General features: G+C 41.9%; 1 protein-coding gene and 1 pseudogene across 9 annotated transcripts in view; one reads left to right on the forward strand and one right to left on the reverse strand.

Annotated features, from left to right (window-relative positions):
- LOC110323540 (microtubule actin crosslinking factor 1) overlaps window positions 1-15,626 on the reverse strand; it is a 339,871-nt gene that overhangs the window by 78,575 nt on the left and 245,670 nt on the right. For all 9 annotated transcript variants that reach the window (XM_029539978.1, XM_029539979.1, XM_029539977.1 and 6 more), the window contains 5 exons: window positions 15,365-15,606; window positions 14,293-14,422; window positions 11,467-11,666; window positions 7,600-8,095; window positions 4,886-6,357 (listed from right to left, as the gene is read on the reverse strand). In XM_029539978.1, coding sequence (XP_029395838.1) covers window positions 4,886-6,357; window positions 7,600-8,095; window positions 11,467-11,666; window positions 14,293-14,422; window positions 15,365-15,606 — 2,540 coding nt within the window. The remainder of the gene's footprint in view (window positions 1-4,885; window positions 6,358-7,599; window positions 8,096-11,466; window positions 11,667-14,292; window positions 14,423-15,364; window positions 15,607-15,626) is intronic.
- LOC110323542 lies at window positions 12,970-13,599 on the forward strand (annotated as a pseudogene).

Genomic DNA, 15,626 nt, shown 5'->3' on the forward strand with positions numbered 1-15,626 from the left:
ACCCGACTGCTCTTCCGAAGGTCCGGAGTTCAAATCCCAGCAACCACATGGTGGCTCATAACCATCTGTAACAAGATCTGACGCCCTCTTCTGGAGGGCCATATATTTACATTATGATTCAAAACAATAGCAATTATAGTTATGAAGTAGCAACAAAACAGTTTTAGGGTTGGGGTTACTACAGCATGAGGAACTGTATTAAAGGGTCACAGCATGCTAGGAAGTCTGCTGCTGCTCCTCCATCCCGCTAGCCAGCCTGAAGGAGTCTGGGGGGCTGGTGAGTAGTTCAGTAGGTGGACTACTTATGCAGCATGCCCAAAGTCCTGTCCCACTCCCTAGCACTCCATAAATCAAGGCATGGAAGCCTGTAACCCCAGCATTTGAGGCAGAGGCAGGAGTCAGGCACGACTGCTGTTGGGGGGACAGGGGTGCAAAAGAGAGGTGGAGTTAAGACTCACAATGATCTCAATGCTCAACAAGACCTTCAGACAATTTCAAAACAAGGAAACCCTCTTGTTAACCACCAGATTGAGTAGGTTGTCCCCCCGCCCCCCCTTACCATTCCCAGGAAGGTCACACTAGGGGAATTCTTTGGCTCAAATTTCACTGCTACAAACAAGGGTCCCTCCTTTCTTATTAGACATACGCAATTCCTTTTCCTCGGAAACGGAATTTCCTGAAAAGATTAGCTAACACTTCTCCTTACAATTTTCTGCAAAAAATGCTCCAGAGTCATGATTTCTGGAAAAGCCTCTTCCTTTCTATTTCCCACAGAGAGTAGCAGAGAGAAGCTTGGTAAACATCCCAAAGCAGGATGGCTGAGGGCTTTACCTGCTTAGAATGGAAAGGCCTCTTCTCTTGGTGTCTAAATGATACTCATTAGCTAACCAGATTCTACAAATTCTGTGGAGGTGATGAAAGGAAAACCTTCTCTAGGAATAGTAACTTTCAGTTTCCCCACAGACTAACTGTAACTCTATAGTTTATCAGTACTGTAGTCCCAAGTCAGCCTGGAGGCTCTCGTAGAGTGGACAATCTGCCCCTTCCCCACAGAGTTATTCAGGTCAAAGAATGGCCTGTGGCTGCTTCATATATTCTTATCTTTTCTTAGATTCTGTGCTAAAGTGTGATTCTATTAAAAACGAAAACTTTAAGCTAAAATGCCTCTGAATATTTATGTCCATTTGATTTTTATTATTGGAAATGCCTTACATCTGAAAGCTGAGTTATGCTTTATCACTCTGGTCTGCTGCAAGGGAAGGTTAGTTGACTGCTGAACTACAACACATCAGTCCAGAAACTCAACACTTACTCCCATCATGAACATGATTCCATCCTTAGAATGGGTCCAGAAGACCTTTATGCAACTTCTAGAGGGCTGGGCAAATGACAGAAAGCTTGCCTCTCATTGTTTTCATTTCCCAAGAGCTCAGCCAAGAGACTGTCCCTCCCTCCTGACCAAAGTCCTCTGCTGGGAGAAGGCCAATAAATAAATAAATAAATAAATAAACAAACAAATAAATAAATAAACGCCTCCCTATTAGGAAATGTAGTGAACTGGATTCTGACTTAACCATCAACCTGGGGGAAGGGTAGGGAGTACTGACCATTTTATAGTGAGTACATATTGACTTCAACAGAATAGTTCAGCACTCCACTTCTAGGCTTGCCTTGTCAACACCCTCAGCCCATAGATAAACACCTGCCAGACCCCAGCTGACTGATTCCAGCCTTTATAACCATAATATTGGGTGGTAATATTGTATTCTTAGAACACGACGAAGCTAGCTGGTGACAGCTAAACAGCTACTGAACTCTAAGCATTCTGAGGAAACCAACACACTAGACATAAAGTTTATCCAGTGAATCTTGCAGCTTCATCAAAATCCAGAACATCTCTAAACCAGTAGTTCTCAATCTGTGGGTTGTGGCTCCTTGGGGTGTCCAAATGACTCTTTTACAGGGGTTGCCTAAGACCATCTGTGTATCAGATATTTACCTCATGATTCATAACAGTGACAAAATTATAGTTACGAAGTAGCAACAAAAATAATTTTATGGATTGGGGTCACCACACATGAAGAACTTTATTAAAGGGTTGCAGTATTAGGAAGGTTCTAAACCAAAGGAAAAAAAGACTTATCAAATCTAAACACAACTTATGCCCTCCATGGGCTCCTTTGGATATTAAATCTGTATTTAAAGCTTTTTGCTTGCTTTTGAAATAAGGTCTTACTTATATAGGGAATGGTTCAGAACCCCATGCTTACCCGAATTCACACATTCTCAAGTCCACTTTAGAAAGTGACATAGTATTTGCATCTTCTCATCTACTTTAAATCATATCTAGGCTACTTACAATACCTAATGCAATGTAGATACTTGTCATGCTATATTGTTTTAAAATTTGTATGATTTTTCATTATTTTGTTGTGATTTTTCTACTCTGGGTTTTTTCTAAAATAACTTTCAATATGTAGTTAATTGAACCCATCTATATATAGAGAAAAATGTAGTGGGGGAAAACTCAAATTATCTCCTTACTATATATCTATATAAATAGCCAATTTGACTGGTACAACACTGCAGAAAACACAAATAAGCACCTTTGCCCTCTAGTCTATGATCAGTCCTTTACTGAAGATTGCTGGTTGAGTCTCATCACAGGGATAGAATATTGTAGACCAAGGTGCATCTGAGGGACCATCCACATGAACATAATGGCTTCTTATTGTACATCTAGCATGGACGAGGCCAACCTTATTGCCAAACCTCGGGGAGGATGCAGAGTACATCGACCATTTGTTTCTTGAGGTCAGCAATCTCTTGTGCTTGTGATGAAACAAGACTTGTTAAAGTGTTTATGGCCTTGGTGAGGTTGGAGACCTATAGGCTGAGGCTATCAACTGATGTGGTCAACGTTGACACTGAGGATCTGAGTTGAGAAACATCAACTTGCAGTTGAATGACTCATCGGTTGTTATGATCAATTGGAGTAATTCTCCTTGCCTGTCTCAACTTTTGGGCTCAACAACCCTGCTCTGGATTAGATGTTCTTAGACTAGATCCTCTACAGACATCAATAGTACCTTCTCGGGGAACTTTCTTATCAGAGACCTCAAGTCTCTTTGACTGGGACTGGCTACTTGTCGACATTGCAGCACCTGAGTAATTCTACCAAGCAGAGAACCTGGATTCATTGATGCTTTTTATAGTATTGGGTCCACAAATAAGCACTTTAACAAGCACTCAAACTACAGTAATTCAGGAACATTTACTATAAAATAGCCCCAACTGTCTCTTGAAAACACAAAAATACTACTGTGAGTGAACAGTATCTTCTTTCTAATGTTAACTTGCACTTTTTAGGAAAAATGTTCGCACAGTACACTGTTGAGAAAATGAGGCAGGTTGGGGTTACAGCTCAGCAGAATACATGCCTAGCAAGTGAGAGACCCAATATATACCCACGTAAAAATTTTTAAAATAATTCCTTCACAAACTAGGATCTGTTGAGATAAAACTGTTTTGAATCCTATGGGGATAAATTTCAGTTTTCTAAATAAAAATCATTTATCTGGTTAGATGGATAATTTTAAGTAACTCAGATCCTGGTAAACTGGAAAAAAATGGATGCATATTTATACAAGTTTCTGCTTGCAAGGACCTTTGAACAAAAAAGGAAACATAAACATATAAGCTAACACAGGACAGGCCACATTGCCAATGAAACAGAGGTATATATGTCATGGGTCTGAATTTTCTCTAACTACAAAGACACTCAAATATGATGATCTTTTGTAACTATAAATTATACTATCTCCAAATGTGGCTTTTGCCAATATCATACTGGGGTCTGGCCTAGAATGTTATAACCTCCCAGGGTCAGCGTGCCTTTGCTTTGGTGCCAGTAGTCCCTTTCTCCTTTTTGAGATAAGGTCTTACTATATAGGATGTATTAGAACTTGCAACCCTACATCAGTTGCCTAAAATGTGAGATTATAAGTATGTGCCACCATGCCCTCACTTTATATTCTGATAAGGAGTGTTATCTGTGGAAATAATTAGCATTGGTGATAGAATGTAGTACAACATATATTATTTCCAAATCCGTTCTGTGTGCCATGAAGGGTATACCAGCAGAGTGAGGCCTTTGGGGCATTTCTAACTACAGGAACTCTTGAGCACAGGCTCACAGTTGAGAGCCAAGACCCAACACATAAGCACTCGACCAGCAAACCAATGCTTTGGGGTCTAGCTATTTGATCACTTCCTTTTGTTTTGATTTACACTCATAAAACCTCAGCACCAGAAAATATAACTATAATAAAGGACTAAACATTTTGCAATTAAGACTTCCCAAACTCCTATAGACAAGGAATTTGTACTTGAGGCGTCTCAGGAGTCAAAGCCTGCTTGTTTGCAAATCAGAAATTTCTGATTCAATGTTTCACTTAATAATTTATGAAAACCTTATACTGTTTCATAATATATCAATAAAGTTTCTCTGAAATGTATACAGAACTAGCATTTCAGGAGAAGGCTCACAGCTCAGTCTGAGAAACAGGACAATGAGCACTTTCACTGCAGTTACCAAATCTGTTAATTCAAGAAATCATGAAGAGATTCTAGGACTAAGAGACAAGGCTTTCTTCCATATCCTTAAATGGCTGTAAAGATAGAAGGAAACCACAATAGAAAAATGTTCAAAACCGTCTTCTTAGACATCTAAGAGACTCTTAGACTCTACACAATGTGTTTTGGTGGTAATGGAAGTAAGAATAAGAAACCAGACCCAAGTGAAAAAGACAGACTCTCAACTGATGTCTAAAATTTAAGTAGCATTAGCGAGAAAAACGAAATAAAAAAGGAGGGCAAAACTTACTTTAAAATCTGCTAGTTGCTGGTTGATGACATCCACTTCAGTTCCCACAATCCACTGAAGTGCTTCTCCTTCCTCTGCAGCTGTGGCGGCATCATTGAGCGCTTTCAGTTTCCTATAGAAGTCCTCTACTCTGCCCAGCGTCAGCTCTAGCTGCTCCTGGCGAGCTTTCCCTCTCTCTGTCAGTTTACCACACTGCTTGTTAAGAGCTTCTAGCTCCCTCTTGAGACCCAGTAAGTCTAAAGTCCCCTCTTCCTCCAACATTTTTCGACACTCTGCTTCAGAGTCCTCTATGTCAAACCTGAGGGCTTGGATTTTATTAAGGAATAGCCGTACGTCCTCAATTTGTGACTGGAGGCTATCCGTGTCTCTGCCAATGGCTCCCATGCCATCTAGCTCATCATCCAGGTCAGCCAATTGAGAAAACATTTCCCGGACTCGACAGTGGAACTGCCCAATCCCCTCTAGCTTGTTTTCCATGGTCAGGCAGCTACTGCTCACTCTTTGCCTCACTTCTAAGAACTCCTGCTGTGCAACCTCAGCTTGATGTACAAGTGGGGAAGCATCAGATCCATCTGGCGCATCTTCTACGAGTCCCTGAGTGAAGTTCCTCAGGTAGTCTACCTGAGGTTCCAAGGCCTGCAGCACTTCTTGCTGAGCCTTTAGCTTCTCCAGATTCTTGTTACTACAGGCTTGAGATCCCAGGGCATCAAAGATTTCAAGCTGGTGTTTGGCTCCTTCAACTTTCTTTTCAATATTCTTAAAGCTTTCCTGGAACTCCTTGAGCCTCTGAGTCATTTCTTCTAGAGAGCTCGTTTTGACCTGTAGCTCCTCAGTAATGGCATCCATGTTCTGGTTGAGTCCAGCCTTCTCATCTCGGATCTCATCTTCATCTATTTCTGAAGAATTGATCAGAATGTCAGCAGCACTATTCAGTATTTCCAGCAGGGAGCGGCGCTTCTCTGCTTCACTCAGCATAGCCTTTGACCTTAAGAGGCTGGCCTCGAGTTGCACTGGATCCAGGGTAACCTGCAGCTCAGACATCCTGGACTTGCACTCTTCTATCCAGGGCACAAGGTCTTCCACATGCCCCTGATACTTCTGAGCTTTCTGCACACAGTCCTTGAGCCTAGACTGCCTATCTGCAGTTTTTTTACTAAGATCTTCCCAGTGGCTTCTGAGTTCAACCAATTGATTTTGTAAAGTCTTTTTCTCTTCTCCAGGGGGCACAGAAAGCAGCAGAGATTCCCCCTCAGCCACAATCACCTCATAGGAACCACTGTGTTGATTAAGGTTCTTCTGAAACTCTTCATTCTCTTGTAGCTGAGATTGGAGCCGTTCCAATTTTGCAGAAATTGGGCAGTTTTTTGCTTGCTGGCTTTGTTTTTCATCTAACCAGGTCCTCAGCTCATCAAACATTTGCTGGAATTGCTGGGTGCTGGCAAGAGCTGCCTGGAGTCTGTTCATGCGGTCAGCTGACATAAGAAAATGAAATTAAAATCAATCAAACCTGAACATGGGATTTAAAATGTTTGCTAACAGTGTATGGTCTAATCTTAAGAATAAGAAACAAATAATAATTGAGAATCTGCCATAAAAATAAGAACAAAATCAGGTTCCTATATATATTGCATCTGACTCAATCCTCTGACCAACCACATAACATAATCTGACACACTTAAGTCATAAAAACTGAAAGTGGGGCTAGAGAGACAGCTCAGTGGTTAAGAGCACTGGCTGCTCTTCCAGAAGATCCAGGTTCAATTCCTAGCAACCACATAGCAAGCAACTCCAGTTCCAGGGGAGTTCCAGTTCCACCCTCTTCTCACACAGACATACATGCAGGCAAAACACCAATGCATATGAAATAAAAAATTTTAAAAATCAAATGGACCAAACAAACAAACAAACCCCTGAAAACCACATCATTTCTAGAAGAGGAACAAATTTTGTGGTTTAAAAAAAAAGGGGGGGGGGGCAGGTATGATGGTGCATACCTTTAATCCCAGAACTCCAGAAGGAGAGGCAGGCTGATCTCTGTGAGTTCAAGTTCAAGGCCAGCCTGATCAACAAATCAAGTTTTAGGAAAAGCAGGGCAGTTACACAGAAAAACCCTATCTTGAAAAACCAAAAAAACAAACCAACTCAAACCAAACCAAAACCAGGAAATAAAAAAAAAAGGAGAGATGGCTGAGCAGTTAGGAGCACTGAGTACTCTTGGAGAAGACCAACCCCTGTTTCGTTTCTAGCATTAACAAGAAACAAGTCCTTGCAACTCTTGTCCCAGGGGATTAGATACCCTCTTCTTGGCCTCTGTAGAGCTTATGCGTAAGTAAATAATAACATTTTTTAAAATCTTAAAAATCCCCAAATACACTCTAATCTGCAATCATGGGGTTGGGTATGCGTGTGCATTGGCAACACAGAGAAAACAAGGGCTGTGGTTAAAAGTGTGTCTATAAGGCCACCCATCAGTAGGTCCAGAGGTGAGTGCTGTAGGCTAACTGATGCGGTTTAGAGCCTTATCTCCAGCACTGTGGTGAGCCATGTGAAGCTCCATATACACCGATGTTCACTGTGTAACAACCACTCCATTCTCACTGTCACTGGAAGAGAGGATAAGTGGAACCTTATGCTAGCCCCAAGAAGCTATGGAAGGGTCATTCTAGATTCTTGGCCTGCCTAACCATTCCTTTTGTTATTCTCACTTTAGATACCTGCAAGGTCTTCTAAGCCTTGGAGCGGCAGGGCAACTGTCTCCAAACGCTTCTTCAGCTCATCCTTGAGGTACTGCTCACCAATGAGCAGCGAGAGTTCTTGGCATAGCGTCTGAGCCTCTTTAATCTCATTGTCTAATTGTCCCAAATCGGACCGAATCTCACTGGTCTCCTCTAGCTGCTGCTTTACAGCATCAGGTTGGGTGCTGATGGCTGACTGGCCACTCAGTCGCTGTCCAATGGCCTTCACCTTTTCTGATAAGTCCTGGAGCAGGTCTTGGTATTGGGTACTTTTAACAATAGCTTGGTCAATTTGGCTGGACCGGGAGTTAAGCTTGTCAGTGAGCTCAACCCACTTCTGACTGATGCTTTGTAGATCTTTGTGTACTTGGCTGGCAGATGGAGACACATCTCCAGGACCCGTTAGGATGCCCTGAGCTGCCTCGTTCAGCTGCTCATGCTGCTGCCTTCGTGCTTCAAATTCCTTCAGCATAAACTGGAACAGAAATAACACAGAGATGTTTAGACAGAGAAAGCAGATCTAAAAGCAGTGTCAAAACAAAAACTGAGTTTGGACTGTGCCAGTCCATTTCGAAAATAAGCCAGAAAACTCTAGGGACCAGATTACTAAAATAATGTAGCACTATCTTTTTTTTTTTTTTTTTAAGATTTATTTATTTATTATATGTAAGTACACTGTAGCTGTCTTCAGACTCTCCAGAAGAGGGCGTCAGATCTTGTTACAGATGGTTATGAGCCACCATGTGGTTGCTGGGATTTGAACTCCAGACCTTCGGAAGAGCAGTCGGGTGCTCTTACCCGCTGAGCCATCTCACCAGCCCAGCACTATCTTTAAGAATTGCTTAATACAACTTTATTCAGAAAGAATCATTGATCCTACTTTTCTCCTGTATTTTTTTCTACTCTGTTTTAGTATTGGTTGCTATGGTCATTGTAGACTGAGAAAATAGGCTAAACTTGAGCAGCCACTTCACATCAGTCCTCTGAAACAGTTTCCATACTGCTCCCTGTGTTAGTCATAGGACTAACTAAGCTTGTCACTTAGGCACTCCAGGCCTCAGAGCTTCTTTCTTTACTGGAATTCCATGATCATATACCATCTGAACACTGTGATACAGTACAGCTAGAGAAAGACCGTCATTAAAGCAAGCACCATACCTTAATGGATTTATTATTGACCTCTGCTGCTCTCACCAAAGACATTAGAATTACAAGTGCTGAGGCCCAAGGGCCTGTGCCCCAACTCTGGCTGTACTACTTTAGCTGTATATCCTTAAAAAGCTTCCAAAACACCTTCAAACCGTAGCTTCCTTAGAAGGATAGAAACAGGAAAATTCTTATCTCAGCTGCTGTAAAAATTAAACAAGGCAGTTCATGGATAATACCCAACATTTTCACAAAATAAGACATGATCTCAAGAAATAAAAGGTGTGAAAAGGTGAACTATAATCAAATATAATGAGGGTGAAGATTATAAATCACCGCCACTAGTATGAAACTGCTGCCAGAAGAGCGTGGAAGAGGAGTGATGAAGTATGGGCTAAAAACAACAGGTCAAAGAGCAGAGATAGAAAAGCTACACAGAAGAATGGGCCAGTGAGGTGGCTCTGCAGGTAATGGTGCTTGCCACTAAGATGAGAACCTACTACTACTACTACTACTATTATTATTACTACTACTTCTACTTCTTCTTCTTCTTCTTCTTCTTCTTCTTCTTCTTCTTCTTCTTCTTCTTCTTCTTCTTCTTCTTCTTCTTCTTCTTCACGATTTATTATTATATGTGAGTACACTGTAGCTGTCTTCAGACACCCCAGAAGAGGGTGTCAGATCCCATTACGGATGGTTATAAGCCACCATGTGGCTGCTGGGATTTGAACTCAGGACTTCTAGAAGAGCAATCAGTGCCAATTTCTGAAGATGTCCTCTGGCCTCCACATGTGTGTGGTGGTACACATGTCCCTGCTTCGAGCAGGGAGCAGGACTAGTGAGGGGTACCTCAGGGAGGGCCTAGCATTCGCAAGGTGTCTAATAAATGAAGCTGGCAAACCATGCCAGGGCCAGACTGTAAAGGACCTGACACCCTACACTGAACAAAAGCTTACACTGTTTAACAGGTCGCCAAGAGACACTGAGCTTCTGAATATACACAGGTATGAAAACTGTATGTAATTGTGTCAGCAATTGGGAGGCTGTTCTCATGTCATAGTCTACAGATTCAATTTTCACAGAGAATGGAGAAGCTATAGTTCTCAAAGGATGGTTCACAAATATGTTAGAGTGCCTAGGCCCTTTTAGAGTCTAGGGAGTCACTATTTTCATAATCGTAGGATGGTTTTTGTCTTTTAAAGTACTTGTTTTCATATTTGGGCATGGCATTGCAATACATTCTTATAGTCAGCCTATCACTCAGAAAGCTTAAGGAGGGGGATTACCTGCAAGCCTGAGGCCTGCTTGGGCAACACAGTAAAGTCAAGGTCAACCTATGCTACAGTGAGACCCTGTCTCAACAAAGTAAGTTCTTTTTTTTTTTAAATGTCTTTAATTTTAAATGATTTATTAATTGTATGTATATAAGTTCACCATTGCTCTCTTCAGACACATCAGAAAAAGGCATCAGATCTCATTACAGATGGTTGTGAGCCACCATGTGGTTGCTGGAAATTGAACTCAGGACCTCTGAAAGAGCAGTCCGTGCTCTTAACCACTGAGCCATCTCTCTAACCCCAAAACAAGTTCTTATTCCCTTATGGACGTCTGGTGTGGTTTTACAGAATCTACCCAATGATTACAGATTGAATGTGGTACTTAGCATTATTTACAAATTAGATAATAAATATATATTAAAATTACTGACTTGATAAAATATCAGTAAATATCAATAGATAAATACAAGACAGCTCTGTAAGATTCTCAATAATTTGGGGGCCTGAAGTGGTTAAGATTCTCAGTAATTTTTAAGAGTTAAAAACAGGGCTGGAGAGATGGCTCAGCGGTTAAGAGCACTGACTGCTCTTCCAAAGGTCCAGAGTTCAAATACCAGCAACCACATGGGGGCTCACAACCACCTGTAATGAGATCTGATGCCCTCTTCTGGGGTGTCTGAAGACAGCTACAGTTATAGAGAGATGGTTCAATGATTAAGAACACTGATTGTTTTGCCAGAGGTTCTGAGTTCCTTTCCCAGCAGCTACATGGTGGCTTACAACCTGTAACTACAGTTTCAGGGAATCCAATGTCCTCTTCTGAACTCCACAGACACTAGGTGCACATATGCACACATATGGTGAACAGACAGGAACGCAGCAAAACATCCTTACACATAAGACAAAATAATATAATTAAACAAACAAACATGGACAAATGATGGATTAGAACAGCATTTGTAGGTAGATTAAGACACGTGTAAAGCTGAAAGAAAAAGCTCCTTCAAAAACTGTTCTTAGACCTGATCTTGGAGAACAAGGCAGAAGGGAGCAAGTGACAGGTATAGAGAAAGGGGCGGAGCAGAGCAAAGGCTCTAGGCAAGCTTGCACAGGAAAGGACTCCTCTGCTTAATCAGCTGCAGATAGATACAAAATATATTAAGTAATGTGCACATGTACTACTGAGAATTAAAAGTAAGGTATGAATTTAATTTACTCAGGAACCATTCCCACATTTTTAAATTCATTGACCTTACTGCCTGTTAATGATATTGTTAAGAGTTCTGTTTATTACTTGATGGACATCTTGATAAAATCTCACAATCTTATCAAACTGAGAAAAATGAAATAATGAAATCTACATGCTGAGAGTAGCATTGAAACCCAGATTTCTTTGCTCTAGGCATTAATCAACTTTGCTCACCTGGACCTGCTGCTTCTGGGCATTCAACATGTTGGGGTCAATAGACAGGGGACCAAGAACTCCCATCATCAGCTCCTTCTCCATAAGCCAGGGGCGGAGCTGGGACTCTGCAGCCTGGAAGGAGGCCAGGTGGCTTGCAGATTCCTCTAGCTGCTTTTGGCGAGCCACAGTAACCTCCGTGGCCTTTTCCCATCGGGAATCTGTCGAGAGGAAATGAGAGAAAGCATTTGGCTTGGTCCCTAAGCTGTATTCTTTATATACTATAGGAAATGACAGAGGGCCATTATTTAACATTTTTAAAAATTAAAAATAACTTAAAAACACTTAAAAACTAAAGTAATACAAATAGTTTTATATGTTCATCAGACTGGTAGTGACAAGAAGCTGCAGGGGATGAAACTGTATGGAAACATCCCTGCCCCCCACATGCTCTGTATAAGACAGATTAGATATATTACAGTGTTATTATAAACATTTTTCAAGAAATTTGCCACAAGTATTCATTTATATTATGTGTAGTTAAATACCATGAACACACAAATTATTTAATCAGATTATTTCCCATTTTCCTTTTAATTTTTTTTTTTAAAGATTTATTTATTTATTATATGTAAGTAAACTGTAGCTGTCTTCAGACACTCCAGAAGAGGGCGTCAGATCTTGTTACGGATGGCTATGAGCCACCATGTGGTTGCTGGGATTTGAACTCCGGACCACCGGAAGAGCACTCGGGTGCTCTTACCCACTGAGCCATCTCACCAGCCCCTTCCTTTTAATTTTAAATATGCATGTGTGTGTGTGTGTGTGTGTGCGCGCGCGCGCGCGCGTGTGTGTGTGTGTGTGTGTGTGTGTGTGTGTGTGTGTGTGTGTGTAGGTATCTGCACATGAGTGCAGTGCTCTTCAGAGGCTAGATGTGATGGAGCTTGAGTTACAGAAGGTTGGGAGCAGACCAATGTGGGTGTTGTGACCCCAGTCTGCTACAGAGCAGGGTGTGCCTGTAACCACTGAGCTAACTCTCTAGCTCCAGAGGTTGTGTTGTTTTGTTTTGAGACAGGGTCTTACAATGTAGACCTGACTGGCCTGAGCTCGCTCTGCACACCAGGTGGCTCAGCTTCACAGAGAACTGCCTGCTCCTACCACCAAGTGCATGATACTTCTCTCTCTCTCTCTCTCTCTCTCTCTCTCTCTCTCTCTCTCCTTCCCTCCCTTCCTCCCTCCCTTCCCCTCTTTCTCTTTCTCTTTTGCCTTGCACTCACAGAGATCCATCCACTACTCCTTCCTGAGTGCTGGGATTCAAGGAATGGGTCTTTACTTCCCACTTTCATACTCCGTTAGCTTCTGATCAGAGTCAACTATCAGCTCGACTTGTCCTAGAAAGCCAGATTGCTCTGGACTTGAGTTTCTAAAATTTCCCCTGTTCAGGTCATTATCTGGTCCTAGACAGACAGGCCTTTTGCTTCCTTAAAAAAGTTAATTGAGGGCAGGAGCAACGCGGGGGGTGGCATGGAGGGTGGCGGAGGAAGTGGCAACAAATCCACCAGCGGGTTAGCTGGCTTCTTCGGAGCGGGAGGAGCGGGTTATTCGAACGCTGATTTGGCCGGCGTCCCGCTGACTGGTATGAACCCCCTGTCTCCTTATTTAAATGTGGATCCACGCTACCTTGTTCAGGATACTGATGAATTTATTTTGCCAACTGGAGCTAATAAAACCCGAGGCAGATTTGAACTAGCTTTCTTTACCATTGGAGGATGTTGCATGACAGGGGCTGCATTCGGGGCAATGAACGGTCTTCGTTTAGGATTGAAGGAAACCCAGAGCATGGCCTGGTCCAAACCAAGAAATGTACAGATTTTGAATATGGTGACGAGGCAAGGGGCGCTTTGGGCTAATACTCTAGGTTCCCTGGCTCTGCTCTATAGTGCTTTTGGTGTTGTCATTGAGAAAACACGGGGTGCAGAAGATGACCTCCACACAGTAGCAGCTGGAACCATGACCGGAATGCTGTATAAATGGACAGGTGGTCTTCGAGGAATAGCAGGCGGTGGCCTGGCAGGGCTGACACTCACCAATCTCTATGCACTGTGTAACAACTGGGAGCACAGGAAAGGCTCCCTGCTCCAACAGTCACTCTGAAGATTTTTGCCACCTCAGGAACGGGAGACAGTTCATAGTTATCCAGATCAATTAATAAGCCAGTCTGGAGTTGCTTTCTCTCTTGTACCTACAGTTACTTTGAACAATTGGAGACTCTGATTTGCTTGACAAAGATCATGGATGGTTAGCCTGGACTGCACTGCTTGCCCTCAGTGAGTGGAAGCCAAACCCTTGGTGGCTCACTGAGAATATGTTCTCTTCTCCTTTGGAGATGATCTTGCACCCCAAATTGGAAAACCACTTACTCTCCAAATTCAGGCCGGCCGTACTTTTTATTACCATGTTAATTCATTTAAAAAATCTAAAACTTAAATGTTGCCCTGTTTTCCAAATAAAGGGTGAAAATAGAAAAAAAAAGTTAATTGAAAATAATTCCAGCTTTTTAGGGTGTACCAGCATTTTCAATTTGCTTTGGATACAAGATTTTTTAAAAAAATTATTTATTTATTTTAATTTTATGTGCATTGGTGTTTTGCCTGCATGTGTGTCTGTGTGAGGAGGGTGTTTTACACCCTGGAACCGGAGATACAGACAGTTGTGAGTCACCATGTGGGTGCTGGGAGTTAGAACTCAGGTCCTCTTGGATAGCAGTCAGTGATCTTAACTGCTGAGCCATCCCTCCAGCCCTGAGTCTGGATATTGTAAGAATAAAACATCCCTGTGATGACTTACTGAGGTCCTCTTGCATTTTCTTCCAGTTTTCTGCTTCTTGTGAGTTGGGATAGGTCTTCAGTAATCCAGCCAGGGCTTCTTTTACTTTCTGGATTTTAGGGGAATTCTGTTCCAATTCAGCCAGAAAAGCCTAGGGAAAAGTACAACATACATGCCATGTCACAGCTGTCTGTGGTGGAAGTTTGCAAGGCTGACTGAGCAGCAGATGCTCCACGGCTTGTTCCATAAACTTAACAACTTAACGCATTTAAGTTCTGTGCTTTAGAATTGACTTTAAAATGAAAATGGTGGGATCTGAGCACATCAATGAAACGCAACTGAGTAGAGACCATCATTTCTTACTAATCAAAAGTGACAAGAGAAGATGATGGCAGCATTTTGGTAGTTGGAGAGCTGACATGCCATGATCAACTGGAACATTAAAAATTTTGATGAAATTAAAAATTTATCAGAAATTTTCTATGTTCTTACATTTTCTGACAATTTCTCTAGTCTACATTTAACTTTCAACACTAAAATTATTATGTGTATGAGTATTTGTCTACTGTTTTTATGTGCACATGAGTGCCGGTGCTGGAGAAAGCCTTCTGAGGGAGTTGGATACCATGGAGCCAATATTCTAGATGGCATGGGTGCTAGCAACTGAACCTTGGTCTTCTGCAAGAACATCAAGTGCTCTTAACTGTTAAGGCTTCTCTCCCGCACTATACATTTCCATCTTAAGAATAATTACGTATCCACAATTTTTAGGTTCCCCTAAGATTTGCAAAAACGCCTGGACAAGAAAAGCTTAGCTATCTAGTTGTATCACATAGAAAATAAGACTCAACTCTCAATGAGCTAATAATGTCCCCTCCCCCAAATCTGAATTATAACAATTTCTTATTTTATAAGTAACAAGAATTCTCAAGGAGACTGGAATGAGGTATGTTAAAATTTTGGAGGTCAAAATACCACCAATTCCAGTCAAGAATAGACTCCATTCAGGCTCAGACCCTAGACTGGGGCAGGAGCACCTGGAGGAACCTCCTCCCTTCCTGTTAGGGTGCAGCTCACAATGGAAACACAGTACCTTGTTAGATTCTGCTTGGGCTTTTACTGTTTCTGTCTTGGTTGGAGACAAAGTGGCATCCATGGCTTTCAGGACTTCTTCTTTTGATTCCAACCACTGTAATACAGAGCTCGCCTCCTTCTGAACCTCCTCCATTCTGCTGAAGACATTCTGAAGGCTTTCCTGGCGTTCCCGCAGCACTTCCCACAGTTTCTCATACTTCGAATTTACATCAAACATGTCACACTGAATCTCTGTAAGATCTAGTATCATGGAAAAAAAC

Source organism: Mus pahari, chromosome 6 (assembly GCF_900095145.1).
Source record: "Mus pahari chromosome 6, PAHARI_EIJ_v1.1, whole genome shotgun sequence".
Lineage (NCBI taxonomy): Eukaryota > Metazoa > Chordata > Mammalia > Rodentia > Muridae > Mus > Mus pahari.